We start from the raw sequence: 23,823 nt of genomic DNA, 5'->3' as shown, positions 1-23,823 counted from the left end.
TTCAGCGTAAGAGGAGGCCTCAAAAGAAAATTACTAAATGGGAAATTATAATATTGAAGTTGACCAGATATCTTGGCAAGATAATTTCTGACAAACAACGAGTTCTAAAGAGAGTGGCTCCCGACGAGTTGATTTATATAGGGTAATTATATGGCAATCACAACCACAGTTCTTACAAAAATAAATAAAAATTAAAATAAAAAGATAAAAAAGTTACAACTCGACGTCCGAAAAGTTACCCTCAAATTGATCATAAACTCGCTTAGGCATTCCTCATTTGTTTAACAAAACATGAAGACTCATCATCAAAAGTGGTTTACGCAAACAATTGTACAACTGGCAAAATGATAATGACCATTTTATATCCGCCTCAACAAAAAAAATAATAAAAAAAACAAAACAAAACAAAACAAAAACACAACACAAAAGACAGTTGACAAATGTCCTCATCTCCTCTAAGATGTATTTAAAATTGTGCATTTATTAAATCATTCAATATATATTTCTAAAAATTCATTGTAGCGCGAAATCACATAATGGAATATTTTACTATAAAAAGATGTCCTGCTGTGACAATTACGAGAATCGTAACGGAAAATGTGAACGTAAGTTAATAATTAAGATTATTTTTCCTGGTTTATAATTCCATTTTACAGAATTCAAGTACTTAGCAAAAGGAATTTCAAATTGTGCATTTTTAATCGATCATCATTAAGAAAAATCTTATATGCGCGAAGATTTGCGCATTCAACACATATATTCAAAAATAGACAAGTAATTATAAAGAAACAATATTACAAAATTGAACAAATCGTTTTTTATCTAGATTTTATGTAGACTTATACCCTTGGTGATTTTATGTAGACTTATACCATTGTTCAGACAATTCCCTTGCAGTCAATCAAGATCTTTTCAGTCTATGTTCAGACTGTTCAGTAGTTGTTACCTACCTGTACAGATAAACACCATTCTAAATTGACTGGAAAGCTTCTAAACAGTACTGAATTTACTGCAAGCGAATTCTCTGAACATTACTGAATTAATCGCAGTAGATAAATCGGACAATTCACTAAAAGAATGAACATGACTAAATATATTATAGTTTAGACTTTTCAGATGATATTAAGATCACAATGACCTTTTCAAACTCAAATTCGTTTACTAGTATTTGCATGATACTATCAAAATGACATACAACGAGATGTATCTCTGTGTAAAAGGCTATGAAATACTTGACCGCAACCACCACTGAGGAGTCATTAATTGTCGAAATTCGAATCTGGCACAGTAAAATAATTATATTTACAACAATGGACATAAGATGCGCTTGATATGTCCAGCGATGAATTTTCAAATTGAAGCAGCACAGAGGCAAGTTGAAGTTATGTAAATGTAAACTACTGATTTAAGGGCATGATACCTTAAACATGTTTCTGGTATACATTTCTCCTTCACATTAAAGACAAAAGTATGGAAAAGAGTATTAAACAAAAAAGGTTAGTTGGACATTCTGCTGATGCAAGTGGCAATCCAACCTGACGCCAAGCTTGTTCACCACGAGGTTATTGTAAAACATTTTAGGAAATTTGATACAGATATGAAGCAGTCATTTCCTGTGTCATACAATCATCATTATATTTTTGTCCATAGTTTCCGATAAAAGGATACATATGTAAAATTATATCTGACTAATTATTGATCAACCTAATTCAATCAGCTGTTTCCTTCCTGATGATCAAAATAAAAAAGATAAGGACTTTTTCCGATTGAAATGAAGGGCTAATCATTTTTTTGTTTCGATGCATTTTCATGTTTTAATTTAAATCGACCCTTTTCAATTGTTTGGTGTCCAATATTCCTGGTTAATTTGAGTGCGCAGTGATATCGGAATACTTTTCTATATGAAAAAAAGTACATTTGTAGTATACGTCAATTGAACAAAAATCCGATGACTACTATGACATGAGCCATATATTTTTTTAACAAAATTATTTTACTAATATTGTTATATCACTTACACTAGAATATATGGATATGACAGAGAGTCAAAGAACAGTTTTTGTCGATCTAAATTTCATCCTCAAATTTCCAGAAAAACCGCTCGTTCGTTAGTTATATGAAAACTATTAATTTGTTCTTTCATTAAGCGTGTGCTATCGGGTTCATCTCAGCTGCTGAATCAACATGTGTACCATGTCCAAGAAACACATTTGGTATGAAATGTGCAGAATACTGCCACTGCAAATTAGATCAGAGGTAAGCTAAAATGATGATATATGATAATTAAATTTTGATATAAAAACGTATATTTTTTATTAAATGTAATATCTTACATGTGTTTGAATATCAATCTATTTTTACGTAGATGTATGAATTTCAACGTTTTTCATTTACACATAGAGCATACAGATGATTTTGAGAGTAACATCTATTTTATCTATTTTATCTAAGATATATTCTCAGGGGAAGAAGGATGTTTACAAGTTAAAATGAAAGAAACATGATAATTGTGTTTATTGTATGCGTTTTCTTCCACTTTCCTCTTGTTACATATTTATGAAATGTAATATGAAACTTTTTATTCTATTATTTGGTATACATATCTCGCCTTGTGTATATATATATATATATATATATGGATCACATTTAAGACCTATGAAAAAAGCTATGAAACAAACAAGAGTCTAGAAGGCAAGTCCCGCCCCCCAAAAAAAACAGATTAAAACAGGATCCCACCCAAATTATGAAAACACTCAGGTGCCTCGGGTTTCACAGCAGTTTCTTCTACAAAAGTTCCATTCGTTGCGTTATTCCGTCAATTAATAGTTCGTTTTAAAGTTTTATTACATATCAGAATCTTTTTATTATAATGATCTACATCGGAAACGTAATTTGTAACCCCTAAAATATAACAGTGCAATGACAATGACATAATAAAGTCATATAGAAACAACATTGGTATTTAACAACAAAAAATCTCATAATTTAAAGAAAATAAACGACAATGCCGAAATACTCTGTCAAATTTCTTTAAAGTGAGCTATAATTTCACCTGAAAGTTCAGTTCAAGTGGGTACTGTCTAGGTAATGTAGACGATATATTGGTCAGGGTAAGAATTTTTTCCTTAAAACAGTACAACTGTGAACCCCAAATTACTTGTTGCTAACCCTTTCTCAATACAATGGCCATCAATGACATCAATGTCTGCTACCAGCATAGGCAAACAGATCCCCTTATCATAAATCGTGTCTTTCAGTTGGAAGAGTTTATTTGTAATTACAATCATCAAAAGAAACAAAACAAAACAATTCGTTTCCCTATTTATTATCCTGGTGTGCATTATGATAATTGATATACATGTACATTTAATTTAGATGTGATAACGAAATGGGATGTATCAAAGTGGAACAAACAACATTGCTAACAACCAACGATACTGCAAAAAGTGAAGAATGTGAGCAATATGATTCTGAATATTTATCAATCATTTATGTAGTTTTTTTTAAAGCACACCATCTTTTCCTTCCTCCTCTTCCTGTAAATGTTTCCCTTTTTGGTTTTCAAATAAATTTGAAAATTTTTAATTGCCCTTATACTTACACAAATTAGTTTTGATGTGGTGCAATTTTTATTTATCAACTTTATAAACCAAGGCAAAAAAAAAAAAAAAAAAAAAAAAAAAATCATTTCCTGCTGTTTATGATTCTTGCTGGTACTGTTAACAATTCATTGAATTTTGTGATTATTTGTGTATTAATCACCAATAATATGTGTCTATATAAGTCTTAGGTCAAAAGAAAACATTTTGAAATTTGATTTATTTCATTCATATTATACAGATTTGGTTACCAATTTGACACAAACAACATTATCATATCAAGAGGGCACAACAAACATACTACGTCCCATTATATCACAGATTAAAATCCAGAACCACAGAGACATTTTGAATGGTACCCACCCATACATTCCAAGAGGTTAATAATCTTATTAATTAAATAATTTTTCACACATTTTACACTACAGAAAAGTCTTAAGAAAATTCCATCGCTGTATTCACTAATAGTTTAAGATTACCTGTCGGTTTTGTCGAGTTAGTTATTCAATATCAAAACCTTAAAGATCGGACTTTAGGTTAATATCATCATGAAAACCAACGTTCCAACAATGCACAGACGAGGCTATGCAAAAACTACTCTATACAAGTCTTGTACAAACAAGAAAACTACTTAAAATCTTACGGAATGTCAACAAAATTAAAGTAAATAGGTTTGTTGAAGGTTAGAAGATAACTTGTTCATCTGTGTTCTTTCTTATTTGGCGAACTAATGTCTCATTAGCTATCATATATATAAATTTCAAGATTGTTATAGTTTAATCTAAGTAGACTGATATATGATTCATTCAACATCACAATCATATTTACTGATGAAGGATATCTGTTATCCTAAATATTTATAAATAATTACATTTATAGTTCCTTTTTTTGTTATTGGTGTTGTTGTGTTCACTTTTTAGGCGTTTATATATATATATATATATACAAGTTTAAATTGACAACAACGTTCAAACCTATGATTGCGTTTGATAAAAACCGCAATTTTTATACGTGTGCATGCAAAACAAATTTCTTGGTAGAAGGGTCTAAATACAGCAAAAACAACATTTCCCATAAGACCAAATGAGTGAAAAAGTATATTTTAACAAAACGCATTTGACTAGCAGGTCGAACAACTGATGTTCTTAAACCCTGCTGACTGCCATTGGCGATTGCCAAATAAACGGATCACAAGATGTAACAAAATAGATCTTGTCATTAATTTATTATATATATACACCCATCTTTATCTTTACCTTTGTAAATATAAATTGCATTGCATGCTCCGGTAAGTATCACACTAGCTGTCGAGAGGTTAAAGTCTACCTGGTAAAAACAAGTCATGAACATCTGTGATAAAAACATATTAAACTAATTTTGTGCTACCTTATTTTGCACAAAAAACAATCAAATTACTCCTAATAGTGATTGTAAAATCTTAATTTGATAACATATCCAATTAGGATACTCTTACCGTTATTTCTTGCGGCAATGACATTTAGGTTAAAGGAAGTCACTATAGGGGACAAACGCTCTTTATATGCAAAACAAATGTATTATACTTTGTTGGTTTCAATTTGCCTTTGACATTTACCTCATTGGAAAAGATGAGATACACAGTAATAATAAACTTCTTATTATCATGTAGTTGATTATAAAGACGAAAACCACTGCTTTGTTGTATTTTGCCCAATATACAATAATATTTAAAATGTGGAACTCAGAGAAAAATTCAAAATAGAATAAAATGAAAATATTGAACAATCATGTAAAAATTGGAAATAATATTAGAGATATTTTATGTACAAGTAACTGATAATATTAAGTCATGTTTCGGAAACTCCAAAAGCCGATGTATTAAATTCAGTTTCAATCATTTGAAGTAAACAAGCTTCAGTCTAATCATATTTTCATAGTAGATTTTGTAAAACAAAATGGGATTCCCAGTTTGAACAAAAGACTGAACCATCAAATTTAAATTGAGAAAAAATAAGTAATATAGTTTTTTTAACCAACACCTTATTATACATAGAAAGTAAGATTTTGGTAAAGAAAATCAGAGATTGACATTTTGTTATTTAAATAACTTTAAATCATGTAAATGTTCAATTTGATAAAGAAAATTCGTTATTTCAAACAAAAGACATAACAACTTTGTTTACACAATATATATTGTCAAATGTATTTAGATTGAAAAATCATTATGAGAAAAGTATTTTGTGTGCGTATATAATTTTTACTGCATAGACAGGTATATTTTGATTTTTTAAATATTATTAAATATAATAATAAAATATAATTTTTTACAGAAATTACACGACATAAAACGGTTAACTTCACCGTTGGGATTTTTTCGTTTCTGCTCTTTGTGTTGGTATGTGTCGTGGTAATTTATTGCAAACGCAATAAACTCCATCCTCGAAAAATCTTTCATATCATTCCGAACAATTTATCTAGCCAACAAGATAACAGTGTACACAGAAGCTCGACAAATAATGACATTGAAGTCGATGCTTCTGCCTATGCAGAAATTGACGAAGAGAGAATGTGTCCCGACTCACCAAACTCTCGTATATATCAAAATAGTAGCGACTCACAATCGAGTTCTTCGAGCAAAGACTCTAAAGAAAGTGTAAACGATGGGTATATAAATCCTTATCAGGCGTTACTATCCGAATCCAAAACGAAACTAAGCAGTGAAGTAGTATTTGAACAAGAAGACAGAGAAAAACAACAAAGAAACTATTCAAAACTGGAAAATAATGGAATCTCTGAAAAGAAAGAAAACACGAACGACAATCCAGAAAAGGTTATATATTTAGAGTTAGAAAACATAAACAATGCAGAATTTAAGCCAGAAGTGGAATCTGAGAATGGAAATACAATTGAGGTAAACACTAAATGGACCTTGAAAAGGTTAAACACAATGTAAAGCTGCTTTATATTATTTTTGTAATCACATATCCTGTATCATTCAGGGAAACGTTCCATTTTAAAAAATGTAAATAAAAAATAAAAAGTTATGTATATTGTACTTATAAATTCTAATAAATCATTGCCATTCTATAATATTTTGTCGTTTCGATATAGAAAGTGATATGTTTAATGTTTTCCCATGTTATATATGTTATTTCTAATTGTACGTTGAATTGATGTTCTTGATAAAGTGTTCATTTGTAAACACGACACGACGATAACTCGTACCCAATGACAAGTCATAAGTTTTAGAAGAAAGATGGGATTATGGCTGCAATAAATGAGAACAAAGATATTAATAATGGTCAGCCTGAATGGCGTTCTTTAGGTGTCCGGAAAGATGACATACAATGTACTTCGAAAAACTTTGTCTCAGTAACAGCATGAGCAGGATCTTTTTGTGAAAAACCCTGAACTTCTCGAAAGAAACACCAATTACAAAAATCTTTGATTTGAAAATTGGCGATGCACGATATATTTGCAATTAATATTCAAATTGATACTTAAAATATGGAAGGTGACGAAAATAAACCATTTTTTGAATGGTGGATTTTTTTTCAGTAAAACTCAGGTAACAAAATATTTAAGTGATAAGTATAGACTGAACATCGAAACCCCTACTAAAATGGGGGTCATCTCATTAAATCAAACGCATTCGAATGGATTTGAATGAATTTTACTACTAAAATGGCGGTCATCTCATTAAACCAAGAAAGTTAATGCTCAGAAACGATACGCTTACCATGCACTACTAGTAGCGATCATTGTTGTTTTTTTTTTCGTGTTGTTTTTCATGTTGTTTGCTGACCAACTTGAGGCGAGTACCACATCTCAATATATATTGAAATAACACTTTATAAATATGATAAATAGGAGTGCTTTTCTGGATTAACCTTAACAAAAACGTTCATACTCTAAAATAATTACACTCTAGATGCACTGCCTAGGAAAAAAAACACTAAGCTAATATATGTGAAATTTAAAAAAAATGTTTTTGTTAAGGTGTTCATTAGGAAACATGCATAACCAGTCGGGAACAAGTGTGCACCAGTCTATCGAAATATGTCGTCAAAATTGGTTGCAAACACATATAACCTCTCCATTCGCATGCGTTTTATTTTATATTAGAACACTACGAAATTAAAAACATATTATAAAATAGAAATTGGAAACGGATAACTTGTCAAAGAGAGCAACCCGAACAAAGAGCAAAAAATAAAAGCTCAGGGGCACCAATGGGTCTTCAAAGAAGCGAGAAAATCCCACACCCCAAGACAGGATACAAATCACACCTCAATTATAGTGTATACTAATTCATTGAAGAGGACGCCAAATTGAACTCCAAAAAGTACAAATGAACCAAAATAAAAAATAACACACAAAGGCTAGAGGTTCCCGACTTTGAACCGGCGCAAAAATGCAGCGGGGTTAAACATGTTTTGTAAGATATCAACCCGTCTCCTACACCTCTAGCCAATATGGAATAATAAAACCCACAGCAATACGCACAGAAAAGCTCAATTTTAAAAAATTCGAGTCCGATGTTTAAACAGGTAGCAGCAACAAAGCTAAATGACAATGATCAACACAAATTAACAAATCAACATTATCAAAAAACAAAATCAATCATCCTTGCTTATTAACTTTCGTGTTTTATTGCCGAAGTTAACCCAACGTGACCGTTATTAAAAATCAACACATAATCACAGAGCACATGCACAATAAAAGAGATGAGAGAGATGAATATAAAGCGATGTTGATTTTTTTAAGATATTTTCTATGCGTTTCTATTTGTTAATGAAACTTTGAATACAAGTTGCTAAATGTTTTGGTGTATTATTATTTTCTTTCAGAATCAATTAACGCAATCTACCTTTCGCATTTCGTTATAATTTCTTTTATCACGGTTTTCCCTTACACTTGCGCCATTCGTTTGATGTGTTTGAGCTTTTGATTTTGACATTTGTTAAGGGACTTTCCGTTTTGAATTTTCCTTGGAGTTCTTTTTTTTTTATTATAATTTTTATAAGACATGAAAGGATAACAGACAAACACACATTTAACGACAAAAGAATAAAACAGAAATTCTTTTCCAAACAAATCAAATTACCGTTAAAAAAAATTTGAAATAATTAAAATAGTTTATGTTTCATATTTTTAGGAAAAGGAATAAAATTGAATCTCATTTTTTGTCATTAAATCTTATATACTAGTAACTAAATGAGCGAAACTGGACAATACTAATAAAGAGCAAAAGGGTATGAACATGGAAACAATTTATGTCTTTAATGAACATTGTTTACCTTTGTTAATGGCTTAAATATACTAGTGTTTTTGTTATCTTTTATACAGTATCTTACCAATAACTTCTTTTTGTCCTGGATTCTATTGTTTATACCTTCAAGTAGAACTTGTTAATAATATAATTTAGAAAACAAACAAACGCGAAAACATGTTGAACCCTGCAAATTGTCATGAAAAAGCAATGACACTCCGACAACCTTACAGTTAAATAACTTCTGGCTGTACACAGTATATCCACAGTGTATTTATAACATGGTCAAAATACTTTAAATATCTTTTTTAATATTGAATAAAGACATATTGACATCATATACAAATTCAATCTATTTATCATCCAGGTATAACATTTAAATGGAACTTACGAATAGATATGAGTTGATTTATAAATAGTCTAGCATTCTTTATTTTTCCGATGAATTAAATCGAAACGGAAGAGGATAATTTGTACTTTGTAAACAATAAGTAAGTATTAGATTCTTTTTATTTTTACTAATACTTCTGAAATAAATCAAAAGTCCGTTACAATATATTGTCAAGCTACAAACATAGTTAATAACATTATAAATTTCTATGCATCGAACAGGGCAAATCTTATAATTATTATCAACATATCGTACGCGTCCATGCATGAACAAGCACGATTGCTCAAACACATCAAACGAATGGATAACAACTGTCATATTCCTGACTTGGTACAAGCATTTTCTTATGTAGAAAATTGTGGATTAAACCTGGTTTTATAGCTAGCTAAACTTTTCACTTGTACAACAGTCGCATAAAATTCCATTATATTGACAACGATGTGTGAACAAGACAAACAGACATAAAAGGTAAAAAATGTCAAAAATAGGGGTACAGCCGTCAACATTGTGTTATAATATTAATCACCATAAAAACAAACAAATACATAACAAAGAAACACAAAAAGTCATATAGACAAAGCACATTAGAAAAAAATGAAAGACAAGAATACAAAAATTTATTATAGCACAATAACACAATGACAGGATGTATAAGTACAGAGCCACGTCAAATGGATATCACCAAATATACACTTAACAGTAAAATGAATATCAATAAAGACAAATAAAAGAATACTATTACACGTTATTAAGAGGATAAACAACGTCAGTACCCAGAATCTATACTTCACGACCATCGTGTATTATTTGTGAAGTTGGTACGGAACATTTATGAACAAGGTCTTAGTCCCTTCGGATGAACTTTTTTTAGAAAAAGGATGAGACGTTCTTTGACATACCCCTGGTTCATTAATTATACCTGCATGTAACATACACAACAAACCTTAAGGGCTTCATTTTTGTGCTAGTCAAAACGAAATTTATTTATACGCTGATTTAATGTTTTTCACCAAATGGTACGGGTATTTCAAAGAAAATGTGAATAAGAAAGATGTCATTTCTTGGCCAAAAAAACTGACATTTTTAGTTTATACCTGTAATTTAGCAAGGGACAATATTATACATTCATAATAAGTCACAAAAACATAATATTATAATAATGATCAAGTTCAACCCTTTTCAATTTAATGATAACTTTCTGTTTTGAATTCATTTTACATTAACCTTGCAGTATTAAGATATATTATCAATTCATGTTATATTTTCTTTTTACCGTAAATTCTATTTTATGATTCATACAGTTGCGAAACCTTGAGTGTAAAAAATAATTATAAGAAAACTAAGGGACATCAATAATAAATTAGTAAAATGCAAAATAACATAAATATTCTACTAAGAGAGCCAGGAGCCCGCCTCCCGATTCCATCATAAAATAACAATAGCAAAAAAAAAAAAAAAAAAAAAAACGCACCTAATACGCCTCTGCACTATTTCCTATTGACAATAGATTTTGAATTGAACGGAATATATAGTAAACAATTATATGAATAATCTATAAGGTTTAATGTTAGCCTTTAAAAATAATACTAAGAAAATGTGTATAAAGTAGGGTACACCTGGTCTATTTAACATGTTAAATTCATGTCTTTCGCAGAGGTCCTTATATATACATTGTAAATTGTAATGTCTAAACGTAAAACCGTCTACTCTATTTCTCAGGAACAACTAACTGATCGAAAGGTAGCAATCACAATGTTTTATTACTGTGTGATCAAATATAACATACTTCTGATGATCATACATCTCATCACAGTTGTAGCATTTGAGAATTGTTCTTTTTTTCCATTCCTAGAACGATTGGACAATATATCATAAAGATAAATAGTAAATGAAATATATGAGATATAGTTTCTGTTAAAACAAATATTCTCAATCGCTTAACATATTCACAATTTACGTAGTATCAATCCAGCATCGTACTGCTTGGTTATTTTTGTCTGGGAAAACATAATTTATTGAGTAGTTGTAGTTGGCTTTGAACTAGCTTTCAATATTTGAAAGTTCATTTATATCGGTACTTTCTGTCTTTTGTTTTTATGTTTGTTGATTTCTTTGTACTGCGTACCGATATATTGAGATACGTCATTTGCAACTGATTATTACAGTTTGTGCTAATGTTGTGCAGTAACACCTTTGTCTTAAGTAAGGGGAGGATTTAAGCTTACAAGTATGTTTAACCGAGCCACATTCTTGAAGTGCTAGTCAAAGTCAAAATCCTGTAATTTACTTGATGTCGATGGTTCACGTCTGTCATATTTGTTTTTTTTTTCGAACATTGTATTATATAAATTAGGTCGTTAATTTTCTCTTTTAAATTGTTTCATATTTTCCATATTGGGGTCTTTTATGGTTGACTATAAGGTATACGGTTTTTTTCATTGTTGAAGGCCGTATAGCGACCTATAATTACTTTCTTTCGTCGTCATTCATATTGTGTTGTTTGTCTTTTGAGCTTTGGAGTATAGATGTCTCATTTGCAATCAACAACATTTACATATATATTTATATATATATATATATATATATACATGTGTGTGTTTATATATATATATGTTTGTGCTCACATAAATGTTATTTACATGAAAACTTTATACAGTATGAAATCCATATCGGTTCGCTAACATGAAGATTGCTCACATCACATAAAATTTACTGCATGGATTCGGCATCGATATATGTAAGTTTGGATCCATACAACATATGTACTTGGGCGCGGACTTCTTTGATAGTTTCACCATGTTTACATGTGCTTGGACATGTTGATCTATCCAAATATACATGTTTCGGTGTCCACGCAATGTATAAGACGGGCAAACAATAATATACACAAATAAACGTTTTTTTTTTTGTTATAAAATGAATGTGCATGTTACGTAATACAGTATTATCAAACTGATTTAATGCATGAATTTCGTTCTTTGAAAAGTACTTTATTTGAATCTTTTCATAGTTTTTAAACGTAATTGCACTGACATATAACACTTAAGCCATTGCAATTTTGTTTATACACTCGATCAAACCTGGACCGCACTTGAAAAAACACGGACATAAAAATGAATTTACAATGCAATAACAAGAAGGTTTATAAATGTCTCTTTTTTAAGGATATAGTTTGGAATTATGCAATTCCTTTGACATTTGCATGGGTATCAATATAAAAATAGTATTCTATATTTTGGAATAAAGGTGTTATAAAGCTAAATTCAACTTGTATAACCCAAAAATATGTACTAACTAACCTTGTGTGGTCGGGTATATTAAATTCAATCATTATATCACATCTAAGTACTTGTACAAGATAAGTCTTTTTTTTTATATACATTTTGATCATATTCACTCAACAAAACGTGGTCATACTCGAAAAATCCGATCAAATCACTCGAAAAAACAAGATTCAAGCTGGAAACTATCTACTGTGTTTATGAATGTCGGTTAACGATTACGAATAATATTTTGAACTTTTTAAATACATGTTTTCTTATATTGAATCATGAAGATATTACCTATGATTTATGAAATAAACAACGTTGGCATTTAAGTCGCTCTGGTAAATAAAGATTTAAATAAGAGTTATGCACCGAGTTATAGCATGATGTGTTCACAAACATGATAAATATCCAGGTGGTTTTTGTAAAGTTGGGTATATCACAGGTATGTTTACATTAGTTTCTCTGTGAGTTGAACCGAAAGTGATAACTTTTGCACAGCAACAGTTGCGTGAGTATTAAAGTCTGTGTAGTTTATCTTTATGTATCGGAAGGAAATAACGTGTCTGCTATAACGTCAATTCTAAACATTATCTTTATTATGAGGATTTACCCAATCACATGATTTATATTTTGATGTAACAAAAATATCAAGTGTCAGTTTATAAGACAGCGACAGACATAAAAACAAAAACAATACAGAAAGGTAAATAAACACATGACTGTATTAGACAATCTAAAGAACATTTAACAAAATATCAAATAAAAAACATTATTTTTTCTTTTGAAATAAGCAAAGACAAAAAGTAATATAAACAATAAAATGTCTTTATCTCATTCGTCCTGAGATTATACGACAGACGTTTAACAAGTAACAATCAAGCTATCCAATCTTGAGAAAGTCTAATTGAAAATATGTATCAAGTAAAAGTTTGTTTAAACCAGTTCTAAATAAAGATTCTAAAATTAAATATAATCTTATTTAGATATCATTCTTTAAATTGCTTGCCTCAAGCTAATTCCATAAACGAATAGATATGAAAAAATTATATATTGATTGCAATAGACTAAATTAAGATTATTATTATTATTGAATAATACATTTAAATATGTATCTGGTGTATTGAGAAATATATGAGCATTCAAACTACATTTTTTTAAAAATTCAAAACTGAATAGCAAACTTTGGTTAAAAACAAATCTGCATAAAAAGCGAAAAACTTTTCAACCTATAGTAATTTTTTCCATTGCTGAGATTTCAAATATCATAAAGGCAACGTTTATTTATTGTTTTTTTTTCTTCTCTCAATTCGTTACTTGTATCAATGCGCTTTATCAACCATAGTAGTACAACGGTACACTAGGTTAGGGAGGGTAATGCGCTCACACATATGTATAATCCCGCAATATTCTTGATTTGTCTGTCTGCAGCCCGAAATCAGTGGCTCTCTGTCATAATTGAATTATTCGTTTATTGTTTGTCAAAAACCAGGCCGTTGGTTTTCATATTTGAAATGGTTAACAATAAACCATTGGAATGCCTGACCAAATTCAGTGATGAAATTCAATATTGTAGCTAGTAGAAATAATACAATTGATGGAAAAGGATATTGATAACTACGGGGGATATATTATGTTTTATATAAGTTTTAAATACCAATTATGCAAATTATGTGAAGCAAAAATTTGATTTACAAGTAAAACAAATTTTTACGTAATTCAGGTAAATGAGTAAAAAAAGTCAATGCATCATAACTGACATTTTTGAAGAAAAAATTATATGTGTACACATAATTGTCCTGTACTTAGGATGCATCAAAATACACTTTTATTTTATAATGCACAAGAACTAGCTGTGAATATATGTTACCTCACGGAATATCTAAAACAATTCAATTCACACAATTAAATCTTTAAATTATTGTTCCAATTTTACAAATCTACGTTGAATCTCTATCATTCAATTACCAAAAGGGTAAGACGATTTAAAGATTTTATAACTTTTTTTAAAGGAAGACAATTATTTCGGTTACTCACCCAATTGTGTCGATATAACGGAACTATGAATACTGTCATACACGTGGGAGGTTTACATGTAGCTAGCTAAAACACCAGGTTCAATCCACCATTTTCTTCGGAAAATGCCTGCATCAAGTCAGTAATGTAGCAGTTGTTTTTCACTTATTCCGTTGATTGATAGCGTTTGATTTTGTCAGTGTAAAATACATGTTAAAGCCTTAATTTTCGTTGAAGCAACGATCAATAAAAGTTGGATAGTTTCATGAAACAAGTTCAGGCACCATAGCTATTGATTTCCAGACAAAGTATATTTTCGTACAAATCATCCTACCAAATCAACATCGATCTTGCCAATTTGCTTCTTAAAAAATAGATATGTTTTGTAAATAAACTTTTATCGCCATCTAAAAAAGCAGAGAACAATTCTAGTTCCACAAAGTACTTCTCTTTATGTTAAAATTCCAAAGTTGTGTCTTGCCTTTAGCAATTTCTACATCTCCCATGCAGCCACTTCCTGTTACCGATAATTAATGATTATACAAGACTCATTGCACAAGGAAAATGTTCGTCAAATTTGTCTTGGCTTCTATGGAAGGAAGTGATTTTTTTTTTTATACTTCCTGTTTTTCAATAGTTGAACAGCCCTCATTGTTAAAGGAAAATTATCGTCAGAAGTTTGTCTTGCCTTCAATGAAAGGGAATGGTCAGTTATGCTTCAGTATACATCCAACCACAATCAATTACAGGAAGCGACGCAGGTCTAGACCCCGGTATGAGTCTTGTTTAATATGAAAATACAGATATTACCAATCCAACTATTTGGGTACACCTTTTGTACATTTCAACAGAGTCTGACGAATATTTAAAATTATATACTAGTATTTAACACAAAGATGTTCAATGATAACGGTGTTGTTTTTTTTTTTCATATATTCTAGATTTTTTTATACTAAAAATGTGGACAAAAGTGTTTTCCAAATTCCGAATAATGTTAAAGATAAAAAAATGTATAACGAACGGCAAGTATAATGCCATGAAGAATAAATAGATTTCACGGATCCAACCCTTGTATCCCTCATGTTCTTGAAACATGGAAAATATTTGTATTAGCAAACATGTCAACATGCTCCTTAGTTGATCGCCCTTTCTTTACACAAAGTCTTGTTGAAATTAATTTTTAAGTGTCCCAATCTAGCTAACGACAAAACGAAATCTGTTTTTATGTCTCATGTAAAATTCATTAAATGATGTTTGTCCATTCTATAAAACTCAGTACATTAACAATATGTTGAACCTGGATAACCTGGATAACACCATGTACAATAATCCATGTGTACACATTACTTGATATATTTCTTAAACAAATCCGTTGTTCAACTATAGAGACACATCATGGGAAATAGACCTTGGTTTGGAACGACGGTTTATATTCACGCTTTGAGACGACCCAAGCTATGAATACTACCTCGGAGTGTTATTGTAATCCTAATTATAGGTGTATTACAGTTTTCGCAAATATCTTATTATGATAAACCGGTACTACATTAGTATGAATGACTGATATACATATTGCATTTTAAATTGATATACAATAACAATGTGTTTTTCAGGTGATACCCTTTAATAAGAAGTTTTCTATCTACGTAGCAAAACCACAATGCATCATATGATAAAAGGATAATTTTTAAAAGGAAGCGCAGAAAATGCCACACCTGATAGAGTAGGTACAAGTTTGTGAATTTTTACAGTTCAAAGAAAATGATTCATCTTGGAAATATTTTTGGTCTGAATATAATGAAATATCAATCTTGCTGCTAAAGAGAAAATCGAATAAAAAGACTCAAATAAAGACAAACACATTACGCAATTCACTACAACGGAAGTTTTAGATTGAGCTACATGTAGGTTGAAATACATTTGATCTGAGCGAATTATTAGCTGAAATTCATACCTTATCTGTTTTCAGTTTATAATAACCCGAAAATGGCAACAATACAAAATTTAATAACTTTTAAGAATTCACGAATTTAAAGACTGTTACAGTATTAAATTTAACGGACTTTTTATTTAAAAATTGTTCCGATCATGACATAGATACAAGAAAGATGGTTCTGCCGCTCTATTTAGTTGTTATGCCCCCGTATCTGAATGTTGGGGGCATATTGTTTTACCCCTGTCCGTCCGTCTGTCCTTTCGTCCTTCTTCCTTTCTTCCGTCCCATTATGGGTATACAGTTATTCCAGATAACTCCTAAAATTTGAACACTTGGAAAATTTTACTTTGCTTGCTGTTTGTACTTATATTGAAGGTGTGCATGTGGTCAGGGTTTTGATATATATTGATATTTGCTCTTATGGGAGATAGTTAAACGTTGTCATTTTTTGGAGTATTTACTTGCATAATAGGTGCATAGTGTTTCCGGATAAGTTCTCCTGCAGTTTGAATGCTAGGAAGTTTTCACTTTGCTGGCTGTTTGTACATATATTTAGGGTGCGCATGTGGTCAGGGTGTTGATTTTTATTTATATTTGCTTTATTTTGGAGATTGTTGAACTTTGTCATTTTTGGAGTACATACTTGCATAAGAGGTGCATAGCGTATCTGCATAACTCCTCCTAAAGTGAACCATAAACCTATTTGCTCCCATGCTCAATTTGTGTATTTTTTAAATAACACTTTGCATCTGTGGGGGCATTATTTGTGTCTCCTTGAGACAATAATATCTCAAAGAAAGTCCTACACTGACTTTGTTATGATACAGTTACTTCAGAGTGGAGTGCGCGGGCATCACTTTCTCTAGTCATGCCTACGATGAAAGTCATGAACACGAGATGTAGTATTTTTTTTATTCTATCGGAGTCTTCAACATTTATGTTCAGTCTTAGATTAAAGTTTGTGTAGTTTGTCATATAACATTGATTTATTGCACCAGATTTACATTTCGACATGTTTTCATGTTGAATGCACTTTTTTCTTAGGAAATCAACGGATGAACAATCCAAGAAAATCAAACGATTCAGAAGACCGAGTTTTAAAGAAGATAATGAGTAAGTAAAATGTGCAACAGCACAAACATGATAATAAAAATCAATAAATTGATTTTACAAAAGTATGTGTTCATACCAAAAAAAAAATCACCGTTTAACATAAATGTTGAACATGAATAAAGGCAACAGTAGTATACCGCTGTTCGAAACTCATAAATCGATAGAGATAAAAACAAATCCGGGTTACAAACTAAAACTGAGGGAAACGCATCAAATATAAGAGGAGAACAACGACACAACAAAAACACAAAATTAAAATGTAACACACACAGAAACGAACTATAATATAACAATGGCCATTTTCCTGACTTGGTACAGGTCATTTTAAGAAAAAAATGGTGGGTTGAACCTGGTTTTGTGGCATGCCAAACCTCCCGCTTTTATGGCATTGTCAAACACAACACCAAAACGACAACATCACATGACAGGACCACAATACAAATAAATTGGAGAACATATAGGACAAAGAAACACACGAATAATAGCTAACAAAACATTGATTGTCAATTTCTGTTTATCTCGTAGCGGTTCATTTGTTACCTATACCATGGTAATGGGAGATACAATCATCATCGCATTGACCGATTTGTGAATTATTAATTAAATTGTAACTGTTAAAAAATTGCATATGAAGCAAACATGCACTGTAAAATGAAAAAATGTTTGGATACAAATAAATGATTAGATGATTTTTCATAAGGAATTGCCTGTTAAAAGCCAGGAATATGACAGTTGTTTTACACATATGTGTCCTTCTGCAGACATTTGCAACAACAGTTTATCGTTTAACTCAAGAATATTAAATTGACCTGTATTACTTGGAAACTCCTTATAACACACATTCTAGAATCCTTCTTATTCAACGACTAACAGTTTTTTGATCATTTAAGACGGCGTTTTCTAAACTTAAATAATAATACTGCAACGTTCATTTTAAAATCGCCGCAGTAAACATGTAAATGTTAAAAAAAAAGCGCAAAAGTTTTGTTCAATACTAATATAGACATTCCAAGAAAGAAATACAATTCATCATCATTCTCGGCAATGACTAGCGTTTTAAAAGATATCTCATCAGTTCAAAAGAAAAAAAAAAGAATCACATCAATTGTAAATAGTAGTACACCTCAATTCATTGTGTTGATTACAAGGATTGCATCACGTGTAATATTTTTAAAACTGTAATTACACAAAATTAATTTGATAACGCATAAGAAAAATAAACCATACTAAAGAATTAATAAAAATGTTGGACAAGACCACAAAAATAAAAAATAAAATACAGCTGCTAATGTTTTTACCTTGTTCAGAAAGGCAACCAATTTTTCCGTAACAATAAAAAGCACAAATATCAGATGAAAATAAATTGATTACAATGAAAATCTCATAAACGGTAGATTTGTTGTTCTCTTTACCTATAATATATTTAATTGATTCGTAGATATATGAGTAAACCAGCGTTGCAACCTGAGACAGAGTACCTATTCCAGCAACAGTTTCTAGAACTTGCACATTGGTATGTTTACATTATTAAAGTGTGGTATTCATCCGTAGATTTTGTGTTTTTTTTATATATCAAATCTTTTTCAAGAATTAATTTTTAATCTATACTGAACTTATTTGAGTTCTTTACTTATGATTGGGATACAAACAAGAGGCTCTCAAGAGCCTGTGTCGCTCACCTGACTCTACTTTGGTTTTAGAAATCACGTAAAGATAGATAAAAATCATAACAGATACCCAAATAATGATTGAGGCCAAATTTTGATTAATATTGGTCCCGTTATTTAATAAAATATCCTGGTGGCCATCTTGAACAGTAAATCGGCAACAAAGTAGCAACACTTGGTCAGCACTTCATAAGGAACATTCGTGCCATGTTTGGTTTCATTCCATTTAGTGGTACTCTAAAAGAAGACATTTGTATGTATTTCCCATAGGGTCCTATGTTAAACTAAGCCCCCCCCCCCCCCCCCCCTAGCGGCCATCTTGGATGATGGATCGACTGCAAAGTAACAACACTTGGTCAGCAACTCATAAGGAACATTCATGCCATGTTTGGTTTAATTCCATTCAGTGGTTCTCTAACAGAAGACAATTGTATGTATTTCCCATAGGGTCCTATGTTAAACTAAGTCCCCCGCTGTCGGCCATCTTGGATGATGGATCGGCTGCAAAGTAACAACACTTGGTCAACATCTCATAAGGAACATTCATGCCATGTTTGGTTCCATTCCATTTATTGGTTCTCTAAAAGAAGACATTTTTATGTATTTCCCATAGGGTCCAATGTAAAACTAAGTCCCCCGCTGGCTGCCATCTTAGATGATGGATCGGCTACAAAGTAACAACACTTGGTCAGCATCTCATAAGGAAGATTCATGCCATGTTTGGTTTCATTCCATTCAGTGGTTCTCTAAAAGAAGACATTTGTATGTATTTCCCATAGGTCCTTTGTTAAACTAAGTCCCCTGCTGTCGGCCATCTTGGATGATGGATCGACTGCAAAGTAACAACACTTGGTCAGCAACTCAAAAGGAACATTCATGCCATGTTTGGTTTAATTCCATTCAGTGGTTCTCTAAAAGAAGACAATTGTATGTATTTCCCATAGGGTCCTATGTTAAACTAAGTCCCCCGCTGTCGGCCATCTTGGATGATGGATCGGCTGCAAAGTAACAACACTTGGTCAACATCTCATAAGGAACATTCATGCCATGTTTGGTTCCATTCCATTTATTGGTTCTCTAAAAGAAGACATTTTTATGTATTTCCCAAAGGGTCCTATGTAAAACTAAGTCCCCCGCTGGATGCCATCTTGGATGATGGATCGGCTACAAAGTAACAACACTTGGTCAGCATCTCATAAGGAAGATTCATGCCATGTTTGGTTTCATTCCATTCAGTGGTTCTCTAAAAGAAGACATTTGTATGTATTTCCCATAGGTCCTTTGTTAAACTAAGTCCCCTGCTGTCGGCCATCTTGGATGATGGACCGACTGCAAAGTAACAACACTTGGTCAGCACCTCATAAGGAACATTCATGCCATGTTTGGTTTCATTCCATTCAGTGATTCTCTAAAAGAAGACATTTGTATGTATTTCCCATAGGGTCCTATGTTAAACGAAGTCCCCCGCTGGCGGCCATCTTGGATGATGGATCGGCTACAAAATAACAACACTTGGTCAACATCTCATGAGGAACATTCATGCCATGTTTGATTCCATTCCATTTATTGGTTCTCTAAAAGAAGACATTTTTATGTATTTCCCAAAGGGTCCTATGTAAAACTAAGTCCCCCGCTGGCTGCCATCTTGGATGATGGATCGGCTACAAAGTAACAACACTTGGTCAGCATCTCATAAGGAAGATTCATGCCATGTTTGGTTTCATTCCATTCAGTGGTTCTCTAAAAGAAGACATTTGTATGTATTTCATGGGTCCTATGTTAAACTAAGTCCCCCGCTGGCGGCCATCTTTGATGATGGACCGACTGCAAAGTAACAACACTTGGTCAGCATCTCATAAGGAACATTCATGCCATGTTTGGTTTCATTCAATTCAGTGGTTCTCTAAAAGAAGACATTTTTATGTATTTCCCATAGGGTCCTATGTTAAACTAAGTCCCCCGATGGCGGCCATCGTGGATGATGGATCGGCTACAAAGTAACAACACATGGTCAGCACCTCATAAGGAACATTCATGCCATGTTTGGTTTTATTCCATTCAGTGGTTCTCTAAAAGAAGTCATTTGTATGCATTTCCCATAGGGTCCAATGTAAAACTAAGTCCCCCGCTGGCTGCCATCTTGGATGATGGATCGGCTACAAAGTAACAACACGTGGTCAGCATCTCATTAGGAAGATTCATGCCATGTTTGGTTTCATTCCATTCAGTGGTTCTCTAAAAGAAGACATTTGTATGTATTTCCCATAGGTCCTTTGTTAAACTAAGTCCCCTGCTGTCGGCCATCTTGGATGATGGACCGACTGCAAAGTAACAACACTTGGTCAGCATCTCATAAGGAACATTCATGCCATGTTTGGTTTCATTCAATTTAGTGGTTCTCTAAAAGAAGACATTTTTATGTATTTCCCATAGGGTCCTATGTTAAACTAAGTCCCCCGCTGTCGGCCATCTTGGATGATGGATCGGCTGCAAAGTAACAACACTTGGTCAACATCTCATAAGGAACATTCATGCCATGTTTGGTTCCATTCCATTTATTGGTTCTCTAAAAGAAGACATTTTTATGTATTTCCCAAAGGGTCCAATGTAAAACTAAGTCCCCCGCTGGCTGCCATCTTGGATGATGGATCGGCTACAAAGTAACAACACTTGGTCAGCATCTCATTAGGAAGATTCATGCCATGTTTGGTTTCATTCCATTCAGTGGTTCTCTAAAAGAAGACATTTGTATGTATTTCCCATAGGTCCTTTGTTAAACTAAGTCCCCTGCTGTCGGCCATCTTGGATGATGGACCGACTGCAAAGTAACAACACTTGGTCAGCACCTCATAAGGAACATTCATGCCATGTTTGGTTTCATTCCATTCAGTGGTTCTCTAAAAGAAGACATTTTTATGTATTTCCCAAAGGGTCCTATGTAAAACTAAGTCCCCCGCTGGATGCCATCTTGGATGATGGATCGGCTACAAAGTAACAACACTTGGTCAGCATCTCATAAGGAAGATTCATGCCATGTTTGGTTTCATTCCATTCAGTGGTTCTCTAAAAGAAGACATTTGTATGTATTTCCCATAGGTCCTTTGTTAAACTAAGTCCCCTGCTGTCGGCCATCTTGGATGATGGAACGACTGCAAAGTAACAACACTTGGTCAGCACCTCATAAGGAACATTCATGCCATGTTTGGTTTCATTCCATTCAGTGATTCTCTAAAAGAAGACATTTGTATGTATTTCCCATAGGGTCCTATTTTAAACTAAGTCCCCCGCTGGCGGCCATCTTGGATGATGGATCGGCTACAAAATAACAACACTTGGTCAACATCTCATGAGGAACATTCATGCCATGTTTGATTCCATTCCATTTATTGGTTCTCTAAAAGAAGACATTTTTATGTATTTCCCAAAGGGTCCTATGTAAAACTAAGTCCCCCGCTGGCTGCCATCTTGGATGATGGATCGGCTACAAAGTAACAACACTTGGTCAGCATCTCATAAGGAAGATTCATGCCATGTTTGGTTTCATTCCATTCAGTGGTTCTCTAAAAGAAGACATTTGTATGTATTTCATGGGTCCTATGTTAAACTAAGTCCCCCGCTGGCGGCCATCTTTGATGATGGACCGACTGCAAAGTAACAACACTTGGTCAGCATCTCATAAGGAACATTCATGCCATGTTTGGTTTCATTCAATTCAGTGGTTCTCTAAAAGAAGACATTTTTATGTATTTCCCATAGGGTCCTATGTTAAACTAAGTCCCCCGATGGCGGCCATCGTGGATGATGGATCGGCTACAAAGTAACAACACATGGTCAGCACCTCATAAGGAACATTTATGCCATGTTTGGTTTTATTCCATTCAGTGGTTCTCTAAAAGAAGTCATTTGTATGCATTTCCCATAGGGTCCAATGTAAAACTAAGTCCCCCGCTGGCTGCCATCTTGGATGATGGATCGGCTACAAAGTAACAACACTTGGTCAGCATCTCATTAGGAAGATTCATGCCATGTTTGGTTTCATTCCATTCAGTGGTTCTCTAAAAGAAGACATTTGTATGTATTTCCCATAGGTCCTTTGTTAAACTAAGTCCCCTGCTGTCGGCCATCTTGGATGATGGACCGACTGCAAAGTAACAACACTTGGTCAGCATCTCATAAGGAACATTCATGCCATGTTTGGTTTCATTCAATTCAGTGGTTCTCTAAAAGAAGACATTTTTATGTATTTCCCATAGGGTCCTATGTTAAACTAAGTCCCCCGCTGTCGGCCATCTTGGATGATGGATCGGCTGCAAAGTAACAACACTTGGTCAACATCTCATAAGGAACATTCATGCCATGTTTGGTTCCATTCCATTTATTGGTTCTCTAAAAGAAGACATTTTTATGTATTTCCCAAAGGGTCCAATGTAAAACTAAGTCCCCCGCTGGCTGCCATCTTGGATGATGGATCGGCTACAAAGTAACAACACTTGGTCAGCACCTCATAAGGAACATTCATGCCATGTTTGGTTTCATTTCATTCAGTGGTTCTCTAAAAGAAGTCATTTGTATGCATTTCCCATA

The 23,823-nt window shown here is 32.6% G+C and overlaps 2 protein-coding genes and 1 long non-coding RNA gene across 3 annotated transcripts in view; all 3 read left to right on the top strand.

The window, feature by feature from the left end:
• Positions 1 to 526: 526 nt before the first annotated feature.
• Positions 527 to 3,983, top strand: LOC127713942 (uncharacterized). Its single transcript, XM_052219896.1, has 4 exons — positions 527 to 605; positions 2,148 to 2,256; positions 3,376 to 3,455; positions 3,841 to 3,983. The coding sequence occupies exons 1-4, from the start codon at positions 560 to 562 to the stop codon at positions 3,981 to 3,983; spliced, it is 378 nt and encodes a 125-aa protein (XP_052075856.1). The 5' UTR covers positions 527 to 559.
• A 5,257-nt stretch (positions 3,984 to 9,240) lies between these two features.
• The window catches only part of LOC127714661 (uncharacterized), a 32,786-nt gene continuing 18,203 nt past the window's right edge, over positions 9,241 to 23,823 (top strand). Inside the window, exons 1-4 of the mRNA XM_052220733.1 lie at positions 9,241 to 9,341; positions 16,137 to 16,246; positions 17,504 to 17,572; positions 19,011 to 19,085. Of these exons, the coding sequence (XP_052076693.1) occupies positions 16,230 to 16,246; positions 17,504 to 17,572; positions 19,011 to 19,085 (161 nt within the window). The 5' untranslated portion in view covers positions 9,241 to 9,341; positions 16,137 to 16,229. The remainder of the gene's footprint in view (positions 9,342 to 16,136; positions 16,247 to 17,503; positions 17,573 to 19,010; positions 19,086 to 23,823) is intronic.
• On the top strand, positions 19,883 to 23,742 carry LOC127714673 (uncharacterized). Its single transcript, XR_007987861.1, has 3 exons — positions 19,883 to 20,018; positions 21,508 to 22,335; positions 23,328 to 23,742. It is a non-coding gene; the product is annotated as an uncharacterized LOC127714673 (long non-coding RNA).

This window comes from Mytilus californianus, unplaced genomic scaffold (genome assembly GCF_021869535.1).
Source record: "Mytilus californianus isolate M0D057914Y unplaced genomic scaffold, xbMytCali1.0.p SCAF_9, whole genome shotgun sequence".
Taxonomy (NCBI): Eukaryota; Metazoa; Mollusca; class Bivalvia; order Mytilida; family Mytilidae; genus Mytilus; species Mytilus californianus.
Note: the sequence above shows the minus strand (reverse complement) of the source record. Positions and strands in the feature narration are given on the sequence as shown.

Excerpts from the sequence above, each read along its gene's own strand:
- LOC127713942 (XM_052219896.1), top strand. The coding sequence starts at position 560 with ATGTCCTGCTGTGACAATTACGAGAATCGTAACGGAAAATGTGAAC. Across the intron at positions 606-2,147 it reads TCGTAACGGAAAATGTGAAC|CGTGTGCTATCGGGTTCATC; the intron begins GTAAGTTAATAA and ends TCTTTCATTAAG. Across the intron at positions 3,456-3,840 it reads TACTGCAAAAAGTGAAGAAT|ATTTGGTTACCAATTTGACA; the intron begins GTGAGCAATATG and ends CATATTATACAG.